This window comes from Xenopus laevis, chromosome 3L, assembly GCF_017654675.1.
Source record: "Xenopus laevis strain J_2021 chromosome 3L, Xenopus_laevis_v10.1, whole genome shotgun sequence".
Taxonomy (NCBI): Eukaryota; Metazoa; Chordata; class Amphibia; order Anura; family Pipidae; genus Xenopus; species Xenopus laevis.
The window spans coordinates 14,598,565-14,624,441 of record NC_054375.1 but is presented as its reverse complement, the minus strand read 5'-3'; the positions used below and the strand labels follow the sequence as shown (position 1 = coordinate 14,624,441).

At 42.6% G+C, this 25,877-nt stretch overlaps 1 protein-coding gene across 1 annotated transcript; it reads left to right on the top strand.

Annotated features, from left to right (window-relative positions):
• The first annotated feature begins 358 nt into the window (after positions 1-358).
• Positions 359-25,735, top strand: b4galnt3.L (beta-1,4-N-acetyl-galactosaminyl transferase 3 L homeolog). Its single transcript, XM_018241155.2, has 19 exons — positions 359-1,068; positions 8,681-8,784; positions 10,040-10,135; positions 11,616-11,706; positions 12,218-12,318; positions 12,396-12,463; positions 12,637-12,715; positions 13,073-13,139; positions 13,376-13,504; positions 14,662-14,771; positions 15,532-15,632; positions 16,061-16,122; positions 16,457-17,795; positions 19,293-19,594; positions 19,757-19,910; positions 21,630-21,702; positions 22,415-22,568; positions 22,744-22,870; positions 23,442-25,735. The coding sequence occupies exons 1-19, from the start codon at positions 930-932 to the stop codon at positions 23,551-23,553; spliced, it is 3,408 nt and encodes a 1,135-aa protein (XP_018096644.1). The 5' UTR covers positions 359-929; the 3' UTR covers positions 23,554-25,735.
• The last annotated feature ends 142 nt before the right edge of the window (positions 25,736-25,877 follow it).

Below are 25,877 nucleotides of genomic sequence, written 5' to 3'. Positions count from 1 at the left end.
GACCCTTGATAAATCTGCCCCCCAAGGTACGGGGATCCAAATTACAGCAAGGTCCGTCATCCAGAAAACCCCAGGTCCCGAGCATTCTGGATAACAGGTCCCAGACCTGTATATAGATGAAGTACATAACTATAATGAAACAGAAAACTGCAAAGCAATATTTAATCCTGTGCCAATATTAAATAGGACTGTTAAAAGGTACAAATTATGGAGAGGTTGTATCCTTTGCCTCTTGGGTTACACAGCAAGTTCTTAGCCTAAAGGTGTCCCCAGGTAGAATGTCTGGCACCGCCTATTGACAGTAAGGAGTGGGGAGGAGCAGAAGAAAATTACCACTCCCTAGGAGAGAGGTGGGTGAGCTCCAGGGACAGAGCCGTCAAGGTAACAAGAGGAGGAGAGTGAGCTGGTGTGAAGCAGGGGGCCACGCAGAGCAGGAAGAACAGGCCAGGTGCAGGGGCCGGCTATGGAATGAGGGCTGGGTCACCCAGGTGAGGTGAGGCAGGTAAAAGCAGGAAGAGAGAAAGCAAGAAGCTGTCACGCAGGTTAAACATCCCACTGACACCATTCATTCTGGATTAAGCCTTGGTTTGGCTACTGGTGCCCCGAAGAATCAAGAGACTGGAGCATCCTGCTGGCACAGCCCTTGCTACAATAAATACCTGTTAAACTGAGGACTTCAGAGCTTCAAGTGCCACCCCTTGAAGTGGATTCTTGCAAAGTGCCAAGTGCTGCAGCCGGGGCACAAAACCACAGCAGTTCTGACTTCTCTTTGGTCACATTTAACAGTCTGGCAATGGGGGGCAAGAAGGCATGATGCCCATCTGCCCCTCAAGGAGTTCGTGCAGGTTTCCATAGAAGATTCTCTTTCTGGATGAAGCAACACTGACACCACGGTGCCAAGTCAGGTGCGCAGAAGGTGGGCAGCCACCATGAGGGGTCATCTGCTTCCCCTGAAAATGCTGAATAAGCACATGTGGCTGGTGATGGTTGGATTGATCGTCATCCTGGGATTCTTTATGGTGTTTCTACAGCTCTCCACGTCTTCTGATGGCAACCCCATGAACACAAGTAAGTCACCCCCCTGAGTGCCAGGGTAATGGGGGGGGATCAGGGCCTAAAAGGTTAAAACAAAGGGCCCCAGTGCAACCAGCAGAAATGACTTTATAGGGGGTGACCTGTTTTTTTGTAAGCAGAGGGGGGCAGCTTTGGGTACATGTGGCAGGCAGAGGGGAATGCCCGTAGGTAGGTACAACATTCTGATAATGCAGGGAAGCTCAAAGCATTCAGTGGTACAGGTATGGGACCTGTTATCCAGAATGCTCAGGACCTGGAGTTTTCCAGATAACAGATTTTTCTGTAATTTGGATCTTCATATATTAAGTCTACTAGAAAATCATGTAAACATTAAATAAACCCAATAAGCTGGTTTTGTTTCCAATAAGGATTAAGTATATCTTAGTTGGGATCAAGTACAAGCTACTGTTTTATTACTACACAGAAAAAAGAAATCACTTTTGGATTATTTGATAATAATGGAGTCCGTAATTAGGAGCTTTCTGGATAATGGGTTTCCGGATAACGGATCCCATGCCTGTATTGCCAAGTATCCCCTGTTGGCTGATTGGTGTACCGTTTAAATAAAAATCAGGGCCATTGGCACCATTCCCTAAAAAGTAAAAGCAGCTCTAAGAAGCCCACTCCTGTGAGTCTCTCAATAAAGTCGCTGGAAGACCCTCCTATTTGGAGACTGTCCTGATCTGCCCATCTGCGCCCAGTCTAAAAATTGCTTCCTCTGGCAGTGGCTATAATAACAGCCATCACTATATATATATATGTGAGTTCTTGTCGTCTTTTTGTTACGCTCTTTTACAAAGTAACAATGTGTGACATTACACAGTGCCGGCGCCTTAGCTCCAATAAATGTAGCACTTACTGGACTACAGGACTGCTGCTTACAATAGGGATCAGCCTGGCAAATAGTATTCAATGCTACTATAGTGCTAATGGATTAATTATAATGTTGTTATACTTTACTCAGGGGTAGTAACCCATAACAACCTTTAAACAATAGCTCTTTCCAGTCAATATCAATAAAATAAGACAAATGAAAGCAAAAATCTGATTGGTTGCTAGGGGTTAGAATAAGATGTATAGCAGGTTATTTCATTTTGTCTTTTATGTGCATTCCAATTGGTTTACCTGATATCTTGTTTTATTATGCAAATCAGTCGGGCAGGGAAATAAGTGATTGTAGTGTATTCTATAAGGCTTATCAGTTATACAGTATATAGAGTTGCCACCTGGCCGGAATTTTGCTGGCATGGGCAGTAAATATGATGGCTGATCCCATTGTTCTTAATAGGGAAAAAAGATAAATATATAGGAAGGCCGTAAATAGAGCTATGGTGTAGGGATGTCAAGGCAGTGGGGTGAGTGTATATTTGCCAAATTTGCAGGGCCAGAACTAGGGATAGGCTAAATCACGCTGATCTGAACATTTGACCCCCATACTCAGGGTTGGACTGGGCCGGTGGGAGACTGGAAAAAAACCCAGTGGACCCCACCAACCCAGACCTGCTCCCTGGTCGCTGTAGCCTTACCTTTAGGGTTGCCACCTTTGCTGGAAAAAAATACCGGCCTTCCTATATTTTTATGGTTTTTCCCTATAAATAACATTGGCATCAAGCAACATTTTTCAACCCTACTTACCTTCCCCCAGCCTGATAAATTAAGATACGCACAGGGTGGGGTTTGGGTTCCTAGAAGCAAAGGGAGGTTGGTGTGGGGGCCAGGGGGGGTGTGCAGGCTTCTGAGGAAGCAGGCCTGGTGGGTCCTGGACCCCCAAAGTCCGGCGCTGCTCATGCTGCAACTGTTTGTTTGCTCAGGGGCCTATCAAAACCCACCAAGTGAGAAGAGCATCCACTGTTGGTCATTGTCACCCACTGGGATATTTCAGCATTCTCATCCATATGTCTTAAAGCCCCCCATCATATATCTGCCTGGGAGGCCATGGCGTTTACCCGTGTGTCAATCAGCCCCCCTGTTACCCAGCTGCCCCCGGCTGTGAGATCTACTCCCCCCCTATAGTGAAATCCCTTACTTGTCCTTTCTTTTTGTCTATGGGTCTCTTGGTGGACATGTTGTCAGGTATTGTATGTAGTGCCATTGTTGGGAGATGCTTACAACCCTAAACATCAAACGTTTGCTCCAAAGGACATTGTTTAAAGCAGGGATCCCCACCCCAAACAGTGGCTCGTAAGCAACATGTTCCTCACCAACCCCTTGGATGTTGCTCCCAGTGGCCTCAAAGCAGCCGCTTATTTTTCAATTCCAGGCAAGTTTTGGTTGCATAAGGGGCTACCAAATGAGCAATCACATCACTTGGTTCATACTTGTGTTGCTCCTCATCTCTTTTTTACATCTGAATGTTGCTCATGGGTAAAAATGGGTAAAAATAGGTTGGGGACCCCCGGTTTAAAGCATAAACCTACCCAAAAACTGAAGTGGCCACCAATGTGAAGGCAGAGTTTATCTCTATGGCATTCCCCTTGTGTTGATGGAAAATATACAACATTGGACAAACTGGTTGAACCAGGACAGTCGCAGTCTTTGTTTTCATGGCATCCTCATGGTTTTTATTATCTGCTAGCCTCACAAAGTGAAACCAAATGTAACTACTCCATGACCAGGAGCAGATTGCACACTTACTACTTGCTAGGTGTAATGTTTTGGTAGCCAAGGATGAATAGAGTATAACAGTCTTTATTAGCAGGTTCATGCAGCCATTACACGTCAACTCTAATACTTTAAAACAGTCTAGAAAGTACTATGTATAACAGTATAACTCTTGTGCACAGTGACACCTACAGGTCCTTTGTATAAACACCACACTAGGTTCATTGGACAATGCGCGGAGAAGCCTTCTGGGGAAAGGGAAGGGAATGGCATAATATATATTTGTGTACAGAAACTCATCAGCAGGTTTGTCTTTTCTCACCCTACACTGTTTTCACAATAACATAAAGGTGCCCCATGGTGTTGTATAAACCTAGAAATATGTAGTAGTTCACCTTTAAGTTAACTTTTTGTATGTTATAGAATGGCTTATTCTAAGCAACTTTTCAATTGGCCTTCATTTTTGTATAGTTTATGAATTATTTGCCTTCTTCTTCTTCTGACTCTTTCCAGCTTTTGCATGGGGGTCACTGACCCCATGTAAACTAGTAATGCTCTGTAAGGCTACAAATGTATCGTTATTACTATTTTTTATTGTTACTCTTTCTGTTCAGGCCTCTCCTATTCATATTTCAGTTTCTTATTTAAATCAGTGCTCGGTTGCTAGGGTAACAACCCGATTGCTGAAACTGCAAACTGGAGAACTGTAAAAGTGAGATAACTCAAAAACCACAAATACTAAAAAATAAAAGCCAACTGCAAATTATTTCAGAATATCGCTTTCTATGTCATGCTAAACCTTAATTTAAAGGCGTACAACCACTTTAAATCTAGACCTGCTGGGAGCTGTAGTTAAACCCTTTTCATACCAGCAATCCGGCAGGTTTATTTGTGCTTGGCGAAAGGCACATTGCTTTACATATACTGGCACCACTAAAAATTCTTGGACTCTTTGTCTATTTCTGTATTTCTGCATAATAAATATTACAACACATAGGAAAGCAACATCCTTTTAAAGGGGAACTTTACCTAAAAAAATAAGCAATGGGTGGGGGCGTCATTCCTTCCTGATATGTGTCCCTGCTCACTAAAATTAACTGACAAGCTAATTTTATGTCTCCCATTAAGGGGAGTTGAGTGTCTCTCAATTGAGAATCCTCTTGCATTAAAGGGGAAGTTCCCCTACCCTGAATAAAACGGACCCTTCCCTTCAATCAACAAATACTTTTGTCCTGCCGCTGATATCCTGACCACCTATTCACCGTGTCAGGAACCATGACAGATGTTGCTGGACTACAGCTCCCAGCATGCTTTAATCCTTGACAATATGTTAGCGTAAACTGGGAGTTGTAGTCCTAAATCTCCTGTTCTGCAGGCAAGATACAAGTCACCTAGAGAGTGTTCTGCAGTACAGGTGGTTATTTCAGGGACACTGTAGTCTGATATCATTTTGCACATTTAAGGTAACCAGATTTATTACTGATAAATTATTAAACCAGATATTCAGTTTGTACGTGACAGCTAGCTGATCGCCTGTCTACTTATCCCCTTCTAATTGCATTGGCATCAGACAGCAGGGATCTCTGAGTGTCACCCCATCACCCTAAGAAAAATAATATACACCTATAGTCAAGTATAAGGATATTAGAAGTCACTGAGGGGTTCTGTGACCATATAAAGGCACAAGGCTGCAGGCTGAGTTATACAGAGAACTCTGAGTATCACTCATGTATTATAAGGGATAATGTACCCCCTACTGTAAATGATAAGGATATTAGAAGTCACTGAGGGGTTGTTCTGTGACCATATAAAGGCACAAGGCTGCAGGCTGAGTTATACAGGGAACTCTGAGTATCACTCATGGATTATAAGGGATAATGTACCCCCTACTGTAAATGATAAGGATATTAGAAGTCACTGAGGGGTTGTTCTGTGACCATATAAAGACACAAGGCTGCAGGCTGAGTTATACAGGGAACTCTGAGTATCACCCATGTATTAAAAGGGATAATGTACCCCCTACTGTAAATGATAAGGATATTAGAAGTCACTGAGGGGTTGTTCTGTGACCATATAAAGGCACAAGGCTGCAGGCTGAGTTATACAGGGAACTCTGAGTATCACTCATGTATTATAAGGGATAATGTACCCCCTACTGTAAATGATAAGGATATTAGAAGTCACTGAGGGGTTGTTCTGTGACCATATAAAGGCACAAGGCTGCAGGCTGAGTTATACAGGGAACTCTGAGTATCACTCATGTATTATAAGGGATAATGTACCCCCTACTGTAAATGATAAGGATATTAGAAGTCACTGGGGGGTAGCCGTGTAGCCACAAGCAGGCACATTGATGAAAAACTACTCATCAAACAATTTGCCAGACTCTTAGATCTGTGGTTTGGAAGTGCAACAACAAGGTACCCCCAGGCCCCCAAAGCTGGACTTCATGCATATGGGATGTATGGGTAGTGGTTCCCAGTCTCCCTGTTTAGTCTTGGTTGTTAGTGATTGGTTGCTATGGATTACTACCTTTACTTACAGAGTAAAGTAATATAAGTTGTGAAATTCCCCTTATCACTGGGAAAATTGCATAGGTCAGAGGAAATAATGGACTTGTGCCAGTGTCATAATAAAGGAATAAATGGAAAAAGAAGCACACCATCCTTCAGCTAATGCCTTTAATTGCAGCAGAAATATGGCACAAGCTTTCGGGGACAACCCCTTCCTCAGGTGCCCGTGTCACACATCAGTGGGCGTTTGTCTGTCCATGAACCACAGATGTATGTTTTCTGGGTGTTAATTGTGGGTACCCAGAAAGGTAAACAGATAATGACTTCCATGTCAGAGCACCGGCTAATTGTTTTGTTTGCTGTTTGTTCAGTGTCATATCTGTGTTAAGGCGCAGGTGTTGATAGGCAGGAAAACAGGTAATATCTAATTAATGACTTTCCACGTCATCAGAACTAATTCACTTTCCCACAGGGACATTTTCTTGTGCCAGAAACACAGTGGTCTCCCCTGAAGTGTATTTAATCCAATTCTTTATTGCCATCTCTCCCTACTATACCTGCTATCCCACAGTCACACTCCCTTCCCAGAGACTATTATCCACTGTTACTATAGGCACCATCTCTCCCTACTATACCTGCTATCCCACAGTCACACTCCCTTCCCAGAGACTATTATCCAATGTTACTATAGACACATCTCTCCCTACTATACCTGCTATCCCACAGTCACACTCCCTTCCCAGAGACTATTATCCCCACTGTTACTATAGACACCATCTCTCCCTACTATACCTGCTATCTCACAGCCACACTCCCTTCCCAGAGACTATTATCCACTGTTACTATAGGCACCATCTCTCCCTACTATACCTGCTATCCCACAGTCACACTCCCTTCCCAGAGACTTTTATCCCACTCTTACTATAGGCACCATCTCTCCCTATACCTCCTATCTCACAGCCACACTCCCTTCCAAGAGACTTTTATCCCACTCTTACTATAGGCACCATCTCTCCCTACTATACCTGCTATCTCACAGCCACACTCCCTTCCAAGAGACTTTTATCCCACTCTTACTATAGGCACCATCTCTCCCTACTATACCTGCTATCCCACAGTCACACTCCCTTCCCAGAGACTATTATCCACTGTTACTATAGGCACCATCTCTCCCTACTATACCTGCTATCTCACAGCCACACTCCCTTCCAAGAGACTTTTATCCCACTGTTACTATAGGCACCATCTCTCCCTACTATACCTGGTATCCCACAGTCACACTCCCTTCCCAGAGACTATTATCCCACTGTTACTATAGGCACCATCTCTCCCTACTATACCTGCTATCCCACAGTCACACTCCCTTCCCAGAGACTTTTATCCACTGTTACTATAGACACCATTTCTACCTACTATACCTGCTATCCCACAGTCACACTCCCTTCCCAGAGACTATTATCCCACTGTTACTATAGGCACCATCTCTCCCTACTATACCTGCTATCCCACAGTCACACTCCCTTCCCAGAGACTATTATCCCACTGTTACTATAGACACCATCTCTCCCTACTATACCTGCTATCTCACAGTCACACTCCCTTCCCAGAGACTATTATCCACTGTTACTATAGGCACCATCTCTCCCTACTATACCTGCTATCCCACAGTCACACTCCCTTTCCTAGAGACTATTATCCACTGTTACTATAGACACCATCTCTCCCTACTATACCTGCTATCCCACAATCACACTCCCTTCCCAGAGACTATTATCCACTGTTACTATAGGCACCATCGCTCCCTACTATACCTGCTATCCCACAGTCACACTCCCTTCCCAGAGACTATTATCCACTGTTACTATAGACACCATCTCTCCCTACTATACCTGATATCCCACAGTCACACTCCCTTCCCAGAGACTATTATCCCACTGTTACTATAGGCACCATCTCTCCCTACTATACCTGCTATCCCACAGTCACACTCCCTTCCCAGAGACTATTATCCCACTGTTACTATAGGTACCATCTCTCCCTACTATACCTGCTGTGCTATCCCACAGTCACACTCCCTTCCCAGAGACTATTATCCACTGTTACTATAGACACCATCTCTCCCTACTATACCTGCTATCCCACAGTCACACTCCCTTCCCAGAGACTATTATCCCACTGTTACTATAGACACCATCTCTCCCTACTATACCTGCTATCCCACAGTCACACTCCCTTCCCAGAGACTATTATCCCACTGTTACTATAGGCACCATCTCTCCCTACTATACCTGCTATCCCACAGTCACACTCCCTTCCCAGAGACTATTATCCACTGTTACTATAGGCACCATCTCTCTCTACTATACCTGCTATCCCATTCCTAATGCTCATTATCCTTTACAAGACTAAGGTAGCTAAGGGTGACAGTCTCAGACACCATGTACTCAGAGCCCTTTCCACTCACTTTCTATTTCTTTTTCCATCTTTCCCAGGATACAGCAGCTGGATTGAGCTTGGAAAAGCTTTGGCGCACAAGAATATTCCTGCTCTTCATCCAAATTTAGAGTTTTACAAGCCACCAAAATCCCCTCCTGAGGTGAGTCTGTGACTGGTTATAAAGAGAGATAAATTCAGACAGATTTCATTTGGGCTTTAGTTGTCCTTTAAATATAAATTATAGAAAAATCAAGGTTTCCGTGGTGCTTCTGCATTTCCATCCCAGGATCGGGTGCTGACCTTCCTCTGCTCATTTGCTCAATTGACCCTCAAATCCCTCACATCCTCCCCGTATCCCATTCTCTGTTTGGCAGATGCCGCTGGGATTTATCACACCTGTGAGATTAGCATCTGAAAGTGAAGGTCACTACCTCCTTCCTCAGCATGGGATGCACTACACCCTTAAAGGGCACCTGACACACACAGTGATATATTGAAGAATGCTGGGAGTTGTAGTCCAGCAACATTTGGCTATGGGCATGTGTCCCCCATTTAACCCTTTCACTGCCAGCACTATACATTTCACATGATTGGCAGTGAAAGGGTCATAGGGAGTTAATTTCCCTTCTGTTACCCTTCCAGGGTGAGTTTGGGCCATCAGATCCAGACACAGACGAGCTGAAATTCTACCTACCAGCTCCAAAGTGAAAGATATAAAACAGGCAAAATACTGAGCCCTCCCTGATACCGATCTCCTTTGCATCTCCATTAATAGCCGGGAATCCCAGTACAGACAGTTCTTTGCTTCCTCTAATGGAAAGGGAGATAGAGACTTATTGTAATGGGTTAGGGGTAGGGTTGGTGGGGAAACCATGCAATCCGATCAGTAGCACAAAGCTTTCTTTATGGACTTGGTTTAAGCTCAGCCTGTGCCCCCCTCCTCAACTAAAGCGAGTAACAAATCCCAGGATAAATAAGCAAAGCCCCTCTCTCTTCTTCTATACCAGACCCATTGCCTATTCTATCTGCCCTACCCCCTCTCCAGCACTGACTTCCCATTGCCCACCCATTTAACTCCCATCTGCATCTTTGTCACTTTTTTGGGGATACCATTCAGTAATATAAACCTTTCCCTTTAAATTGTAGGTCTCTTGTCTAATATAAGAAGATACAACTCTTTTTTTATTCAAATTGTGAAACAAACACTCATGGGAGCAGCTTGCATTTGAACGAGCCCCCTCCTTTGCTGTTGCTTGAACCTCTTTTCCTCCAGATGGAATAGATAGCCTTCAGGGCTTGCATTTGTTCTTGTAATGCAAATACCCGCTCCTTCTTTCAACGTTGTATTTGCTTAAGTAACTCTTGTCTGACACTGAAAAATGGGTTTATTTGAATACTTTTTTTTATATTTGCAGTTTACAGGTCAGGCCAATCTGCATGTCTTTGAGGACTGGTGCGGGAGCAGCATACAGCAACTGCGTCGTAATCTGCACTTCCCCCTGTACCCCCATGTAAGTACTTAGTGGTATGACCTGCACCCTGTACCCATGAGCCTTTTAAGGATCCCTGCAAGCAACAAAGATGACAAAAAGAAAGTATTAATCAACATAGTTTTATCCCCATTGTGGAAGGCTTAGCATATAAAACAAAAAAACATAATTTTAAAATCCCAATTAATTAGATGTTCAGATTTCACAAATGTGCACATTTTAAAAGTTTATTGGTTCTGTTTGCTCTGCCCTAGCAATGCTTTCCTAGCACTCCCATCCTCCTGGTTATAAAAAGTAATGGCATATAAAGACAGCAGCACTCTAAATATTGTTCCTTTCTGAGGTTGGATTTGTTTCCTAGGACCACCATGGGCCCCTGGTTCCTATAAGGGTTTAAGGTCTGGGAAACAGACAGGACAGGTACGTGGGCGGAACATAGGCTCTGCGGCACAAGGGGTTAACGGGTAGGCAACGTTGACACTGGAACAGGTGTAGCAGGAAAGGCAGGTGAGGTAGGTTCGTGCAAGGCACAGGAAGGGTTAAAAAAAACAAGTCCCAGTCCAGGCAATGGTTCAGAATAGGCAGCGAGTGGGGGTCAATTATAAAGTTTGCGCAGCGCATATTTATATACAAATGTTTGTACTGCTGTGCTGTGCCCGTAAAACAAGATAACAGGCAGACTGACCAGTAGAAAGAAGACTCATGATCTGATGAGATACCATTGGTACCTTGATGTGCCTTTAACTGTAAGTTTAAAGGAGAAGGAAAGCGTTTTATTGCCAATGGATTAGCTGCAATAGTGCAAGCTGTAACACTATATTTATTCTGTAGAATGTTTTACCATATCTGAGTAAAAAGCTCTAGAAGCTCGGTTTGTTTAGGATAGTAGCTGCCATATTAGCTTGGTGTGACATCACTTCCTGCCTGAGTCTCTCCCTACTCACTCATAGCTCTGGGTTTAGATTACAGCAGGGAGGGGGGAGAGAGAAGCAAACTGATCATGCTCAAGCCCTAGCCGTGGAGGTTTAAGCTGAAAACAGGAAGTCTGATACAGAAGCCCATGAGTACACAATAGAAGGAAAGAAATGCTGTGTTTCTTTTGACAGAACACTCAGTGCAGCATTACTTTGAGGGTTTACTGGTGTATTTATATAGACTTTTCTGATAAGGCTTACTTAATTTTAACCTTTCCTTCTCCTTTAATGCTATTTGCCCACCCAAATGTCACATCTGCAAATCCTTGGTGTCTAATGGTCCCATGCTTGTCCTTGGTGCGCCAGTAGTGATGTCAGAAATAAGTGCTGGCTCAGTGAGGTCATCACTGGGTGCTGGACCAGTGCGACTGTCATAGAAAAAAAAATTGCACCATAACCTCCCCATGTTAGATCAAATGAGATGGTTGACGGTAAGTATTGGGAAGGGTTTCCCTTTACTTTGCATTCCTATAACGAAGCAATAAGAGTAGTGATTCTCCAAATATCTAATCATATCCTACTTCTAGGTGCGCACCACCATCAGCAAGCTTGCTGTCACCCCCCAGTGGACAAACTACGGACTGCGCATATTTGGCTACTTGCAGCCAGCTACAGAAGGTAAGAGGGATTCTGTCATGATTTTTATGATGTCGTTTTTATTTCTAAATGACACTGTTTACACTGCAAATAATTCACTCTACAGTATAAAATTTCATTCCTGAACCAAGTGGTTTTTTTTTAGTTGTAATATTGGTGTGTAGGTGCATCTCAGGTCCTTTTGCCTGGTCATGTGCTTTCAGAAAGAGCCAGCACTGAAGTTTATCAGAGCACAAGTCACATGACTGGGGGCAGCTGGGAAACTAACAATATGTCAGATTTCAAAACTAAATATAAAAAAATCTGTTTGCTCTTTAGAGAAACGGATTTCAGTGCAGAATTCTGCTGGATCAGCACTATTAACTGATTCATTTTGGGGAAAAAAAAAATTTTTTCCCATGAGTATCCCTTTAATATAAAAGTCATGTACTAGAAGCTGATGGGGCCTTATCTCTGTTATTATATAGAGTCCATGCAGCTCAGAGTGTTGTTTATGCCCCGGCCTTACAAATCTCTCTCCTCTTTCCTCCAGGTGAATATCAGTTTGCTGTATCTTCTGATGACAACGCAGAATTTTGGCTGAGTAAGGACCACTCTGTTGAAAAACTGTCTCTTATGTGCAGAGTTGGCCCAGTAAGTATAACTCATCCCATCTCCGATCAACCGAGTGCATTCATCAGCCACCCTCACTCTTTTTGCCTCTTCCACAGACAGGGAAACAATGGACGGCCCCAGGAGAGTTTGGAAAGTTCCAGGACCAGGTTTCTATCAGAGTAAGGTGAGACATAGGCTTCTATGTGCAGGGGAAGATGTGCTAAATTGTGATAATGATTGCTTGGATATTGTGCCATTTGCCCATCATCACATAATGGCCAGCAGTTATCTGGCACTGTGCCCATATGGCATTAACTATTATAGTGATGTTACAACCTATTTCCCCTTGTTGTTTAGGTTGTCGCCAGCAGTAAAGTATTATTTTGAGCTGTTGCACAAACAAGATGACGCTGGAACAGATCATGTGGAAGTGGCGGTAATAAAGGCTCAGGGGATAATGTTCTTATTTTACTGTTCTTGCCCAGAAAGAAATTTTGGGAATTGGGTATGCTGCACAAAGAGCAGTAGTGGTACATGGGTTGGGCCAAAACCTGCAGGAATCATGGGTTTACCCGCTGGTCAGGTGGGTTTGTGCTGACCAATGGCCCCAAGAGGCAGGTCGAGGGCAAGTGGGACCCCCCAAGTCTGATGTCATGGGATCCCTAGGACTCCTGGATTCTTGTTATAAAGGGACTGAAAGTGTTTTGTTTTGGGGGGGGGGGTCATGAGACTGCTTTTAATTAGACTTCCGACTATTTGTCTCATGGCATTTACACACGTCTGTCTCTTTCAGTGGCGTCTCGCAGAGCTCGGCTCTCAGTTCACGGTCATAGACTCCCGTTTCTTGTCTCTCTTCTCCAGTAAGTTCTGTGATGTCCGCTGCACAACTTGTGAGGTCACAGTTATGATGTGACTTGCTATTACTCCTCCTACATCTACCAAATATGGACTTCGTAAATATAAATGTATCTTTTACCCTCTGTTTGTTCTTCATAATGGTCACTTGCTATACCCCAAGCCCTCCTGCCCTTTCTCCTCCATATCCATACTTCTATTCAACTTATCTTCTATATTGTGTCTCTCTGTCACTTTTCAGATGACACTGGGGACTCCTTGGGAGACACCTCACAAATTCCGGTCTCGGAGGCCAGTTTTTACAGTGAAGGTTTTGAGCAGCACCCGGCAGATATGCTGAAACCAGACCGAAGGGATGATTTTTATAAAGGTGGGGAAATTTGGCAACCTCTGGAATTGGCCAGACTGATTGATGAAGTGTATGACCATTAGAAAAGCCAATCAAGAATCCTATCAGTTTTCATCTTAATATGGCTAAGGCTTGCCAGACACTAATCAGCATGACAACTCCCATCTAAGCCAAAAGGCCTGCAATCTGTGCAGGTAAATTAGGCTCCTATGGGCAAAACAATTAAATCGGGGTAAGGTGCAAATGCAAAAAAATAAGAGCAAACCACCATGTTTTTGCACATTTGTGCCCTGTGCAGATTTCCCCCCATGATCCTGTTTATTTATACTGACTGTGTGTCTTTGGTTTTATGATAATGTCTTGGTGTTGCGGATGCCATGAAGTAGGGCAATGACACACAGGACATTTTTAATGATTAATCTCAGCTACATTTGTTAGAAAGTTTATGGATGAGCTGCAGAATAATGCCCTGCTATCCCAACAAAGACATAGTGCTGATCTAGCAGTGTCAGGTACACATGATATGTATACTGAAAACATCCTATTTTCCTTCACCTTTCCAGTTCATGTCAAGTTCTCTCCTGGCAATTGGAATTTAAAGGTCAATTCTGAGAGTGATATACCTTCAGAGAGGATATTTAATCTTAACTGGGGCCTATGCTGTAGTGATATTCCCAACCTGCCCATTCTCAACCCAGGCCTAACCTGGCACAAATTTGGGAAGGGATTTGAAGGTCTGAGCCTGGAAATGCCACCAGAGATGACGTGGAGATGTTCTCCGGGAACACTATTCCTCCAACAAAGGCATAAGCTATTTGGAACCCACATGGCCAGAAATCTGTTGTCTTGGTCCCACACATGGGCCAATAAGCTGCCAGCTTTATCTGAAGTGACCGAGTCAACAGCTCATATTGGCCCCTATAAAGCCACCTATATACTTTACTAAACATATCTAGAACTCCAGCCATAAAGCATTATTGTATTATTTTTTCAACAGGAAGGGAGTAGAAATGGAATTAACAACCAAAATAATTCCCCCCCCCATCATGCTCTGGTTTCAACAGGAAGGGAGTAGAAATGGAATTAACAAACCAAAATCATTTCCCTACCCCCCCCCCATCATGCTCTATTGTATACTTATCTACACTTGGCTTTTCCTTTATTTTTACCTCTTCTAGTTCCACTAATCTCGAAAAATCGCATACGTAATGTCTTGCCAACCTGCTCCTACAAGCCCAGTTATTTGGTGGAAGGATACCCTCTTCAGCGCTACCAGGGACTCCAGTTTGTAAGTTGCTTTGTTGAATAGGGATACAATATGACAACGCAGAAAGGAAAGATTATGTATATAGAGGTGGTGGTGCGGTGTTAGTGAGGGACAGTTAAGAAGAAGTGGGAATAATCCAAAGGGCTATATCCTAAAGTTGACCACTCCTACTTGAAAACAAAATGTGTCTCAGCCTATCAGATATTATCCTCTGTCCTGTCCTCCCAGATGGAAATTCCTGTGCCTCCTATTAGTTTATGAGGGTGCTCCTTAGCCAACAGGTTTCACATCGGGTCATATTACTGTACTTGTCTTACTATGCCCTGGCTAACCATTTCCATTATTTGGATCTTATGGGACTTGACGTATAAGGCAAAGGACAAAAAGTAAAAGGTGTATGAGAAGGAAAATAGGGTGCCAGGGCATTAGATGATCTCCTGGTGGACCTTAGATCTATTTAACACCTATGATATTATTCATGTTACATGCCTGCTTGGGCCCTAGGAGGTTCCAGTCCAATACTTTCTGTATTTGAAGCTGAAAATTGTATAGATGCAGCAAGTTCATGGTTTTCTCATATCCAACCAACAGTCTATGTTTAAAATTCCTTGTTAATGAACAATGATAAAGTGAAGTAAGATCATAGCCCTGATCTAGTGATGCCATCCATGTGCTAGAGTGATGTCACTCTCCACTTTGGATGACATCAATATTTATGGGCTGGGAACAGAACCACTCATGAAAGCGGACCCTCCATACATTTTTGCATCTCTTCCTGCAGGTTCACTTGACCTACGTGTATCCTAATGATTACACGCGGCTCACTCACATGGAGAAGGACAACCAGTGCATCTATCAAGAGAACATGAGAGGTTCCAACAGGTAAACTTACATCATGCTAACCTCTGCACCTCCATGGTGTCCTCTCCTTCTGTCATTGTGATTCTCAAAGATATTCAAGTCTCTTTTATGAATATACGTGCAAAATAAAAGTGCTAAAATCAGTGAAGTGAACACAAGGAGTAAAAAGCATGGGACTGGTGCATCGTTGAGTTGGAAACAATCCACAACAAAGCTGAATTATGGGTACAAAACATGTCAGTCCAAATATTCCAAATTGATGGTGATGGTTCTTAAACTGTAATTCCAGTTTCTATATTTAGCCTCTGTCTCACCCATCATGCTCATAGTTGTTCCTCACACCAGCAGAAGGAATAGGTGGCAACAAGAAAAGTCATATTAGCAACATTGATAGCGGAAGCCGGTGTAATATTTGTGATCCAACTCTATCAACTTTATTGATTTGACAGATTCGCATATAAAAGATACATGAAAATGGATCAACCTGAACAGAAGCCCAGCATTCAGCCAGGTGCGTACATTGTGGCAGCATTGGGGCAGGTCTGTATTTAATGCCTAGTGCAGTTTAAAGGAGAACCAAAATACCCCCGGCATCTTTATATTCTAATTATCATATCAAGCAATTAAGTAATGAAATGCTCAAATCCACTTCTGTTCCTAAAATAACTATTAGGTTGACAAGAGGGCTTTGAGAAGGGATAAATTGGGCTTCTGGTAGTATATATTTACATATAATACTTAGAGACCAATAATTGAATTTTCTTTGCTATGACTGGCCATTGAAATGGTATCTAACATTAGGGTAATTTGCTGTAATCCATATTTGATATTTTAAACATTTTCAGGCATGCTTGAAGATTATAACCCCTCGGATTTTCATTATGAGGCACAAGAAAAAGAATCTTCTGTCCCCAGAAAGGACAGTCTGAGACATGAAAGGAAACTTCTTTCTCTTATAAGTAAAGGGGGACAAGGGATTCCAGAGAGGTCCAAGGCAGGACTCCACAAAAGACCTGACTTCAGACGTCCTCAGAATTGGACTGGATCCTCTTTAAATATCACCGTTTCTGTATCTGATGCCCAATATAGGGATACTTTTGATGTGTATGATAAGATCATACCAGATGTGGGCAATGCAAGTACCACACTAAATGTTTCTCAGCCAGACACCAGGAATTCATCCCAGGTCCAGCGACCAAGAGCAGCACTAGACCGTTACAGAGACAGAAGAAAGCAACCAGTACAACAAAGGGTAAAGGACAACCAGAACAATTTAGGAGAAAGAGCTGGAGGAAAGACAAACATTTCTCCATTTTCTAAAAGTACTGCAAAGGCAATAACTCAAAACAAAGTGAAATTGAGAAATGAAAAAGGTCAGATTTACCAAAAGGAGCAGATAACACAAACCGTTATGCCAAACAAGAAGTCAAAGTTGAAGGTTAAAACCATATATTCAGGGCCATATGAGCCTATACAGCAGGTTAAAAAATGGACTAAGCTACCTAAAGTAGAAATGCATGAATATAGAAGAGAAGAGAGAGCAGAGGCAAAACTTGACAATGCAAGAAACCTTGGATTAAACTTGAATGATGGGAAAATACAGAATCTTGCAACCTATAAGACTGGGAATCCGGTGCTTCAATCAGCAAAGGAGGAAGTGCAGAAGCTCGAAACTATCAATTCTATGCAGTGGGGACGCTTTGACCCAAGAGCCAACAGACAGGATCTAAAGCTTCATCCAGTTGAAGAGCAGAACAATGAAATTGCCATTCCTGTGCCTCAGCTTCAACAGGAGGAGGGCCAGAAACCTCAATCTATTGATATTGATAGGTTGGGACGCTTTGACCCCAGAGTTAAAAGACCAGAGCTTGAACAAGTTGAAGAGCAGAAAAATGTAGTAGATAACCCATCTGATGAGGCAAGACCTGAAAATGCCCAGTATGAAGATTATCCTCAGGAAGAAGAAGAAGAAGAGGAGGAGGAAGACATGGAGTACCCATTGATTTATGAACAGCCAGTGAACTGGAATCAGACGTTTGATTTTGGTCAGACAGATTTTCAAATAATTCGGCCAGACTCAATCGATCTTCAGTGCAACACATCGGGCAATTTGCTGCTTCGAGAGAGAGAGGTTGTTGGGGTGGTGGCAGCTTTTATGAGGAAACTCAACCAAAAGTATAGAGGGTAAGAATAAAAAAAATGTATGCATTGTGTACTAGTGCACAAGGAATAGGTTGAAGAAGTGGCTACACTCTTGTGATACAAAACCCAAAAGTAGGAAAAGTGAAGGGAGAAAAGGAAGATGGGAGATGCAAGTGAAAAATGTTGACAAAGGTCTGATAACCTATAGAAACGAACCATGCCCTTGATACTATACTACCCATACAAACTGGAAGCAGGCAAATGTGGGGAAAAGGAAGCTTAGTCACTATAGGAAGAGCATATATCTCACCAGAAAGAATGATAATAGTTGTCACTATGCTCTAGAAAAGAGATACCCAAATATGGACACCCATTATGATTATTTATGGCTTTCAGCCTCGCCACAAGCTCTGTAATCTTCATTATAATGACATCGTTGTTTGATACAAATTCGCATTTAAATTGAGTGGGTTTATTGGATTATTGGCTCACTAAATGGAAAATACTTGTCCAGAAAAAGTGGCTCCCAAACCGTCCAGTTGCCCGGAAAACGAGATACAATGCATTAGGTTGCTGAAAATATATTTGCTGTCTTTCAAATCCCTGAAATAATAGGGACATCTGTAAACTTTTCTTGAGCTAAGATGCCAGTTGGAGTGATATTTGGGATAAATTTTTCTACCCATGGAATTACAGTAGGGTGCTCAATAATCTAAAGGGGTCCATGTTTTATCCGGCTAATTAGGGCCTGATTCCAAGAAGTCTGTAAATGACTGCTATAAGAAGGTTCAGGTTGAGGTTTTAGGTTTCTCTAGAGACAGAAAAAAATTATTCTAGGGGAAAATGAAAGTACTATGGGGCAAATGACAGCTCGATAGTACCCCTTTGTGGCACAGCTTTTGGTAAATCCAATGATGCATTCATAGTAATGTTACAGGGATATGTCATAACATTGTCATATTAGTCACCCTGCTATAGATCCAGGAGTAGCCACAATATCACATATCGCCCTCCTCCTATTGTTTTTATTAACTGATTTGAGACCCCTGAGGAAGCAGCCAATTCCCTAGTACAAATTGCACCTATATGCTTTGGTGCTGGGCCTTTTTGCATAGGGGTTGGGGCCCAGTCTGAAGGCCAGATAGGGTGCCCATGCTTATTTGGTTTCTTAATTATTCTTGGATACCCAATTTAAAAAACAATTAGAGCTAAACACTTAACTGCTTTCTCATATATTTATGAAACTATGGCAGGATGGTTGATACAACAGTATTAATATATCACTAACGTAAGATACTAAAGGTGGGAGGAGGAATGGGCAAACATTGGCCTTGAAAATTTCCCAAGTTAGGGCCATTTTTGGATTCAGCTCAAAACATCTGAAAGCCACTGCCCTTGATTGATATTAATAGTTGCCATGTTATCTGTAGGGAAAGCATATTGAGAAAGAGAGATATAATCCAATTATTCCTCTTTGGAACATGTCTGCTCAGCTAATTTGCTTAAGAACTGACTTGTAACTTTTCTCCTTGATTCCAGGATGTATCAGCTCCAGAATATTATAAATGTAGAGAAACGCCGAGATTACCTACAAGGCAGTCGCTACTTTCTGGAGCTGGAACTGAAAGACCGTTTTGGCCATATCCAACGATTTGCTCAATATGTCTATGCTCCCGAATGGCAGGGCAACTTCTCTGAGGATGATGAGCAAAAGAGAGAAATGAAAAACATGATGTGGGGATCTTATCGGAGGCTGCTGGGTGCTAAATGGGAACCCGATTTGTGCTGGCCAAGTGGCCTCAACTGGAACCCACAGGCTACAGTGCATTTCATAGTGCCAAGTAAGTATAAAGGAGCTATAGTGACCATTGATGTTCAGTAAATTCCAATGAATTTCCTGAAAAGGTTTTTTTTTTAGCTCAACCCACTGTTTGAATTTCTGTAGTTTAAGGGTTCAGGTTAGTAGACATTGTTATCCATCCACTGGAACTTTCTCCCTCTAGTTAAAAACCAAGCCCGTTGGGTGCAGAAGTTTATCAGAGACATGGAGACTCTATACCAAGCCACACTAGACTCACGGTTCAATGTCATTATTGTGGACTTCAACAGCACAGACTTCGACGTGGAAGCTGCACTGAGACAGTCACACGTTCCCAGGTAACCACAATCGCTATAAGAAATGCATGGATAAGTGATATTGTCCAATGGGTGGAAGTAATCTAGGCAAGGTGGAAAACTCTAACTCCCTCTGGAGGTGTTGGAGCGTAAAGAGTCATTTGTGGGGCTACAGACACATTTTTACTGATTTTGTGAGTTCAGAGAGATTCTGAGTGTATTTATACTAAACATAAACATGAACTGCACCAGAAACCTAATTAAACAAATGATTTATGTTTTCAAAGTTGGTCGCAGAGGGCTGTCATCTTGTAACTTTGTTATACATCTTTGCAAGACCAAGACCATGCACATGCTCAGTGTGGTCTGGGCTTCAGTTGGGAGGTTAAGCTTAGGGATCGTCATAAATTATCAAAACAGCACAAGCCAAATAATATCTGCCATAGAAGCCGATACAGCAAGACTGATGAATAATCGGAATATGCAGACTGCACTTGGTCTGCGGATACAAATCTCTACACAGTCACCGGCTGCTTTATAGGGAAACAAACAAAGATGCTCACGGTCAGGGAAGTAAGGTGGGGGCTCCCCCTGCTGTTTGAAAGTATGATTGTTTCCCTGCAGAGCAGTTAAGGACCGTCTGAAGTATCCTATCTGCAGCTGTCAGACCAAGTAAAACGAAGGGGAAATTTCACTGCATATAGTCAGGTTTATTATAAAAACCGTAAACATTTTTTAATGAAAGTATATTGGAGATAGAGAGTAAAAATAGGGTTTTGGTTTTTTATCTTTACATCCCCTTTAAAAGGTATGTTCTTAATTAGGGTGTTATAATATCTGAAGGTCTTCTCAATACTAAAAGGACTATTTGTAGGTCTTGATTTTTTGTTATTGTGAGTCTGTGTGTTTGGGTCCATGCGCTAGGGCAGGGGTCTCCAACCTTTTTTGCTTGCGAGCCATATTCAAATGTAAAACAAGTCAGAGAGTAACACAAGCTTGAAAATAGCTCAAGGGGCTGTGATTGGCTATTTGGTAGTCCTTATGTGGACTGGCAGCCTACAGGAGGCTCTAATTAGAATTACACCTGGTTTGTATGCAGTCAAAACCTGCCCCTAAGCTAAGACTTAAAAAATAAGCACCTGCTTTGAGGCCACTGGGAGCAACAACCAACTGGTTGGTGAGGAAAGTGTTGCTCCCAGGCCACTGGTTGGGGATCACTGCTCTAGGGTCTTAAACATACTGTGCGTGAGTTTTGTGTGGTCTCTTTCCTAAGGGAATGCATTTTTCTTTACTGAAGAATTGTGTGGGCTGATTGTAAGATCTGTGGGACCTCACTATACCGGTGATATTTCTGAACTCTGGATGAAGTCTAAGGGATTTAAATTCTGCCTGTTTCAAAGATGTGGCTTTACTGGGGGACAAGGTGAACGTTGGAAGATTTGCCTTGACACTTAGTAAATGTGCGAATCACCCTTTACAGAAGGACTGCGCGCAAGTCTTAAGGAATCCATTTTCTAAAGTGTGAAGACACCCAAGAAAATTCTCCTTGAGTTGTACCACTTGAGTTGTTTCCATGGGCTCTTATTGATGGATTTATTGACATAGCTCTAGAATTCTAGAATTAGATAGAATTGGCTCCTCAGTATTTTAGCAAGAAAACGCCTTCTCGTGATGTCCGTTATCTAAACGCGTGCAAATTGTAAGGAATCTCTCCGCAGGAGTCTGTAGATGACGTTTCTCTTGCACTTTTTTCCCCTCCAGTTACCAATATGTAAAGCTACTGGGAAACTTTGAGCGTTCTGCCGGGCTGCAGGTTGGAATTGAGCTAGTGAAGGTGAGTTATCCCCAAAGGGTGATTGCTTCAACACATGGTTTGGGGTTGTTATTTGCTTCTTTTCTGAGTAATGATTCCTCTTTGCCAGATACAATGCTCCTTCACTAGCTTTACAGTGCCATGTAGTACAATTATTGTAGGGGCCATAAATCTCAGAAGTGGGCCTGTTTTGCAAATACTTACCCAGAGTTCTAACTGGACTTCCTGCTCTTGGGATACTCTCTTCTCAGGTCAGGGAGTGGGCTGAAGCTTGGGTCCCAAAAAGTTTGTTATAGGAATATAAAGCAGGCTGATGGAGCTTTCACCTCTAGATGAAGCTTGTGCTCCATCAAACCATTTCCCCCCACAGATCAGTTTCACAGGAAAACCTCAGGATGAGGAATTCTCCAATAATTGTACCAGAAAGTAGAATCGGTTGTGATGAAAGATAAGGGATCCTGAAACATTGACATAGTTGTAGGTTGATGATCGTTGAGTTAATATGCCACGTAGGCTTTTTTTTTTAAGCCAAGGCACATTAAAATAATACAAATTGCAAATAATCAAATTGTTTAGTGTTTGATTAATATATTTCATTTTTATGTTACAGTTGGCCATCCAGCTTTTGATGGCCTTCAACTCAACAGCTGTAGCCCAAGGCTTCCTAGCCTTGATTTCTCTAACCCCAGCCCTTCAGATATTATATAAGCGAAATTCCTTTTTCTCTTTTTAGAACCCGCACAGTATCCTGTTCCTGTGTGACCTTCACATGCACTTCCCTCCATCCATTATTGACTCCATGCGCACGCACTGTGTGGAAGGGAAGATGGTCTTCGCTCCCATTGTGATGCGGCTAAACTGTGGTGCAACACCTCGTTGGCCCGAGGGTAAGACATGATTGTCACTTACTTCCCAGTATATGAAAATCAAAAGGTGGGGTAATTAATGCTACTCCCCTGTGTGGTCATGATCACAGTATTACTCAAGTAGTAGTGGTGTGCCTTGGCGAGTGAGTAGGACCTTAAAGATTCTCTTTTTTCATTGCCTTTTACCATTCTACAGGGTATTGGGAGGTAAATGGATTTGGCCTGTTGGGAATCTACAAGTCTGACCTGGATCGCATTGGGGGGATGAACACGCAGGAATTCAAGGAACGATGGGGTGGAGAGGACTGGGAACTGCTGGACAGGTGAGGACAGTTGCATGTAAATATCTAGCCATGTTAATGGAAATCATAAACCTTTGTTAGTTAAATTAAAGAGCCATATTGGCATTTGACCAAATCTCCCCTTTTTTGAAGAATTTGCACAAGTATAAAATATTATATACTTATTTTGCATTAACTACAATGGCAACAAGTCAAAGTGAAGAAGAAACCTTTAAGGGGATCTCCATGCAAAATTTTGTTTGGCATTATAGCCTATCGGCTGTTGTTGAAATAAAACTCTCAGCTATTGCTGTCCGTGGGTGCTGGGAGTCATACTTCGACCATAGCTGAAGTGGAGCAGGTTGGACAACTTTAATATGTGAATTGTCCTACTGTCGCTACCTGCAACTACTGATCTATAGAGACTGCTGGGGACTTCAAGAGCCAGAGTATCATGGTTGGCTTGAGCACGAAATAACTTTTGAATTAAATGTCTCTCAGCCATGGCAGTAGCCTTGTTGTACTTAGTAAGAAAAACCCCATGCACCTTCTGATGTTTTTCGCATCTGTTATTGTTAAGTATCCGACTCCTGATCCTTCTCCTCTTAACTAGGATCGTCCAGGCTGGTCTAGAAGTGGAGCGAGTGGCTATGAGAAACTTCTACCACCATTACCATTCCAAGCGCGGCATGTGGAACCGACGACAGGCCCAAAACTGGAGATGATAAATGGACATCAGGGACTCGTAATCATCTTCTGTTTGGGGAGACATCATGTGACCCAACCCTGCTGCTTCTAAAGGCACAGAGAAACCTTCTGGAAAAACGTGACCAAAAGCCAGAAGAGTGGAGCACACGATAAACAGGTCACACTCAACTTGTGGCCTTTATCTTATGAAAGTCATGCACTGCCTGTCGATATTTGGAAAATAACATTTGCATAGCTGTTTTTATATTCTGGAATGCCCTTTGAGCATCTCTGGAGAGCAGAAAAAGCTGACGGAATTTTTTTGAAGAATGTCCTGTGATAGCGCATCTTCTGTGGCATTATTAAAGGAAAATCATGCCCCTTATATGGACAATGAGGACAATGAAGACGATGAGGAATCTGGGACTTGAGTGTATTTGTACCCTGGGGTGTTAGAAGGGGTACTGTACCCCTATGTAAGTATGAAAGAGTGTGAGTAGAAGATGCCCGGAACAGATCTGCAGATGAGGCAAACATACGAGCCGTCAGTGCTGTTTTTAGTGGAACATAAAGACTTTGCTATGTTATTTATATATATGTGTTTAGCTCTATGGTCAGTCAGCTAAAAATTCCAGTGCCCAAATTCCTCCCCGTTGACAGCCTTCAGCTTGTGAGCCTGTAGGTCTTAGAGAAGAGATGAAAACAAATACTGAATAAGACGGTCAGTGAGTAGATGCCATTATTTTCAATTCAGGTCCATTTTAAGCATATTTGTAGTTTATTAGAATTATTAGGGATGCACCAAATCCACTATTTGAGATTCGGACAAATACCCGGATCCATGGTGACAAAGATTCGGGCGAACCGAACCCAAATCCTAATTTGCATATGCAAATTAGGGGCAGAAAAGGAAAAAGTGGGGGAAAAATCTTTTTTTGTGACGAAAAGATGATTTCCTACCCGCCCCTAATTTACATATGCAAATTAAGATTCGGTTCCGCCAGGCACAAGATTCGGCCAAATCCTGCTGAAAAAGCCTGAATTCTCAACGAATCACGAACCAAATTATTTGCTATAGTCACTGTTACAACGAGCAGCTCCTCTCCCCTCTTCATTTTAGGACCCTCCAACATATCCAGAGGTTGTCCTGTTTTACTAATATATGTTGAAATTGCCTGTTAATTAGGGCTTTGTGGCGCCTCCTATAAATCCTGGGCCCCCCTGCAGCCGCAGGGTCTGATTCTTCTGTAGTTACGCCCCTGGGTTCAGTGTGTTCCTTCTAGGAACGCAACAAATCCACTATTTTGGATTCGGCCGAACCCCTGAATCCTTCATGAAAGATTCGGCCAAATACCGAACCCAATCCGAATCCCCCCCTGTCCCTAATTTGCATATGCAAATTCGGATTCGCCCGAATCTGAATCCTTCTGAAAAAGGCCAAATCCCGAACCGAATCCTGGATTCGGAGCATCCCTAGTTCCTTCACTGTGGGCCAGACAAGCAGACAATGGAAGAGCATCTGGAAACCTTTTTATTCTTGAATCTATTAGGCTATATTTTATTTGCAAGTACTTCTGTTGGGATTTGGGAGTAGGAAAGCTGCAGAAGTTTCTTGCTAAGTCTACGACTTATCTTTCCAGGAGCGAAGGTAAAAACGTATTTTCCAGGTGGCCTTTGAAGGAGCTGTGTCCTGATTGTGGACAGTTAAAACGGAACATTAATAGCCCTAGAGCTGGATCAGAATGCCTTCTATTGCCCTATATGTGAATCCATGAAAGCACAATGCTTATTGATCAGATTTCCTTATAATGTGTCTTTTTTTTATACTGAGCCAGTGTTTAAATGAAGGAATTTGCTATGTAAGGTGAGTAGGCTGACCTGTGCCTTGGTATTGGGACAGGTAGGTGCGTTTTGCCGCAGATATGTTTAGCCTTTTCTGTTCAAATAGTCCTAATAGACAGTTTCCATAAGCCCATGTGGTTCCCAATCCATGAAGGATTGTATAAACAATTAATTACAGGGCCCCACCCACTTACATGTCAATTGAATGAGGCCCCACCCCCTCACTTTATAACTGAAGGCAAAACACACCTACCTATAAAGGATGAGTCAACCTTTAAAATAAGTGAATTTAAAATTGATAAGGGGGCTAATCTAGGCCCTTTTGTAATTTACATTCATTTTTTATTTTCTTTTAATACCAAGATATTAAGGGATACATGTGCTGTTAATATGAATGAATTTTGTTACAACAGCGCCACCTGCTGGTCATTTTCCCACCAGTCTGACCACCAAGTAGTCAAGGAAGTTGTCAGGAGAAAGAAAGAGGCTGCTCTGATGTTCTTCAGCTTAGGAAAGATGT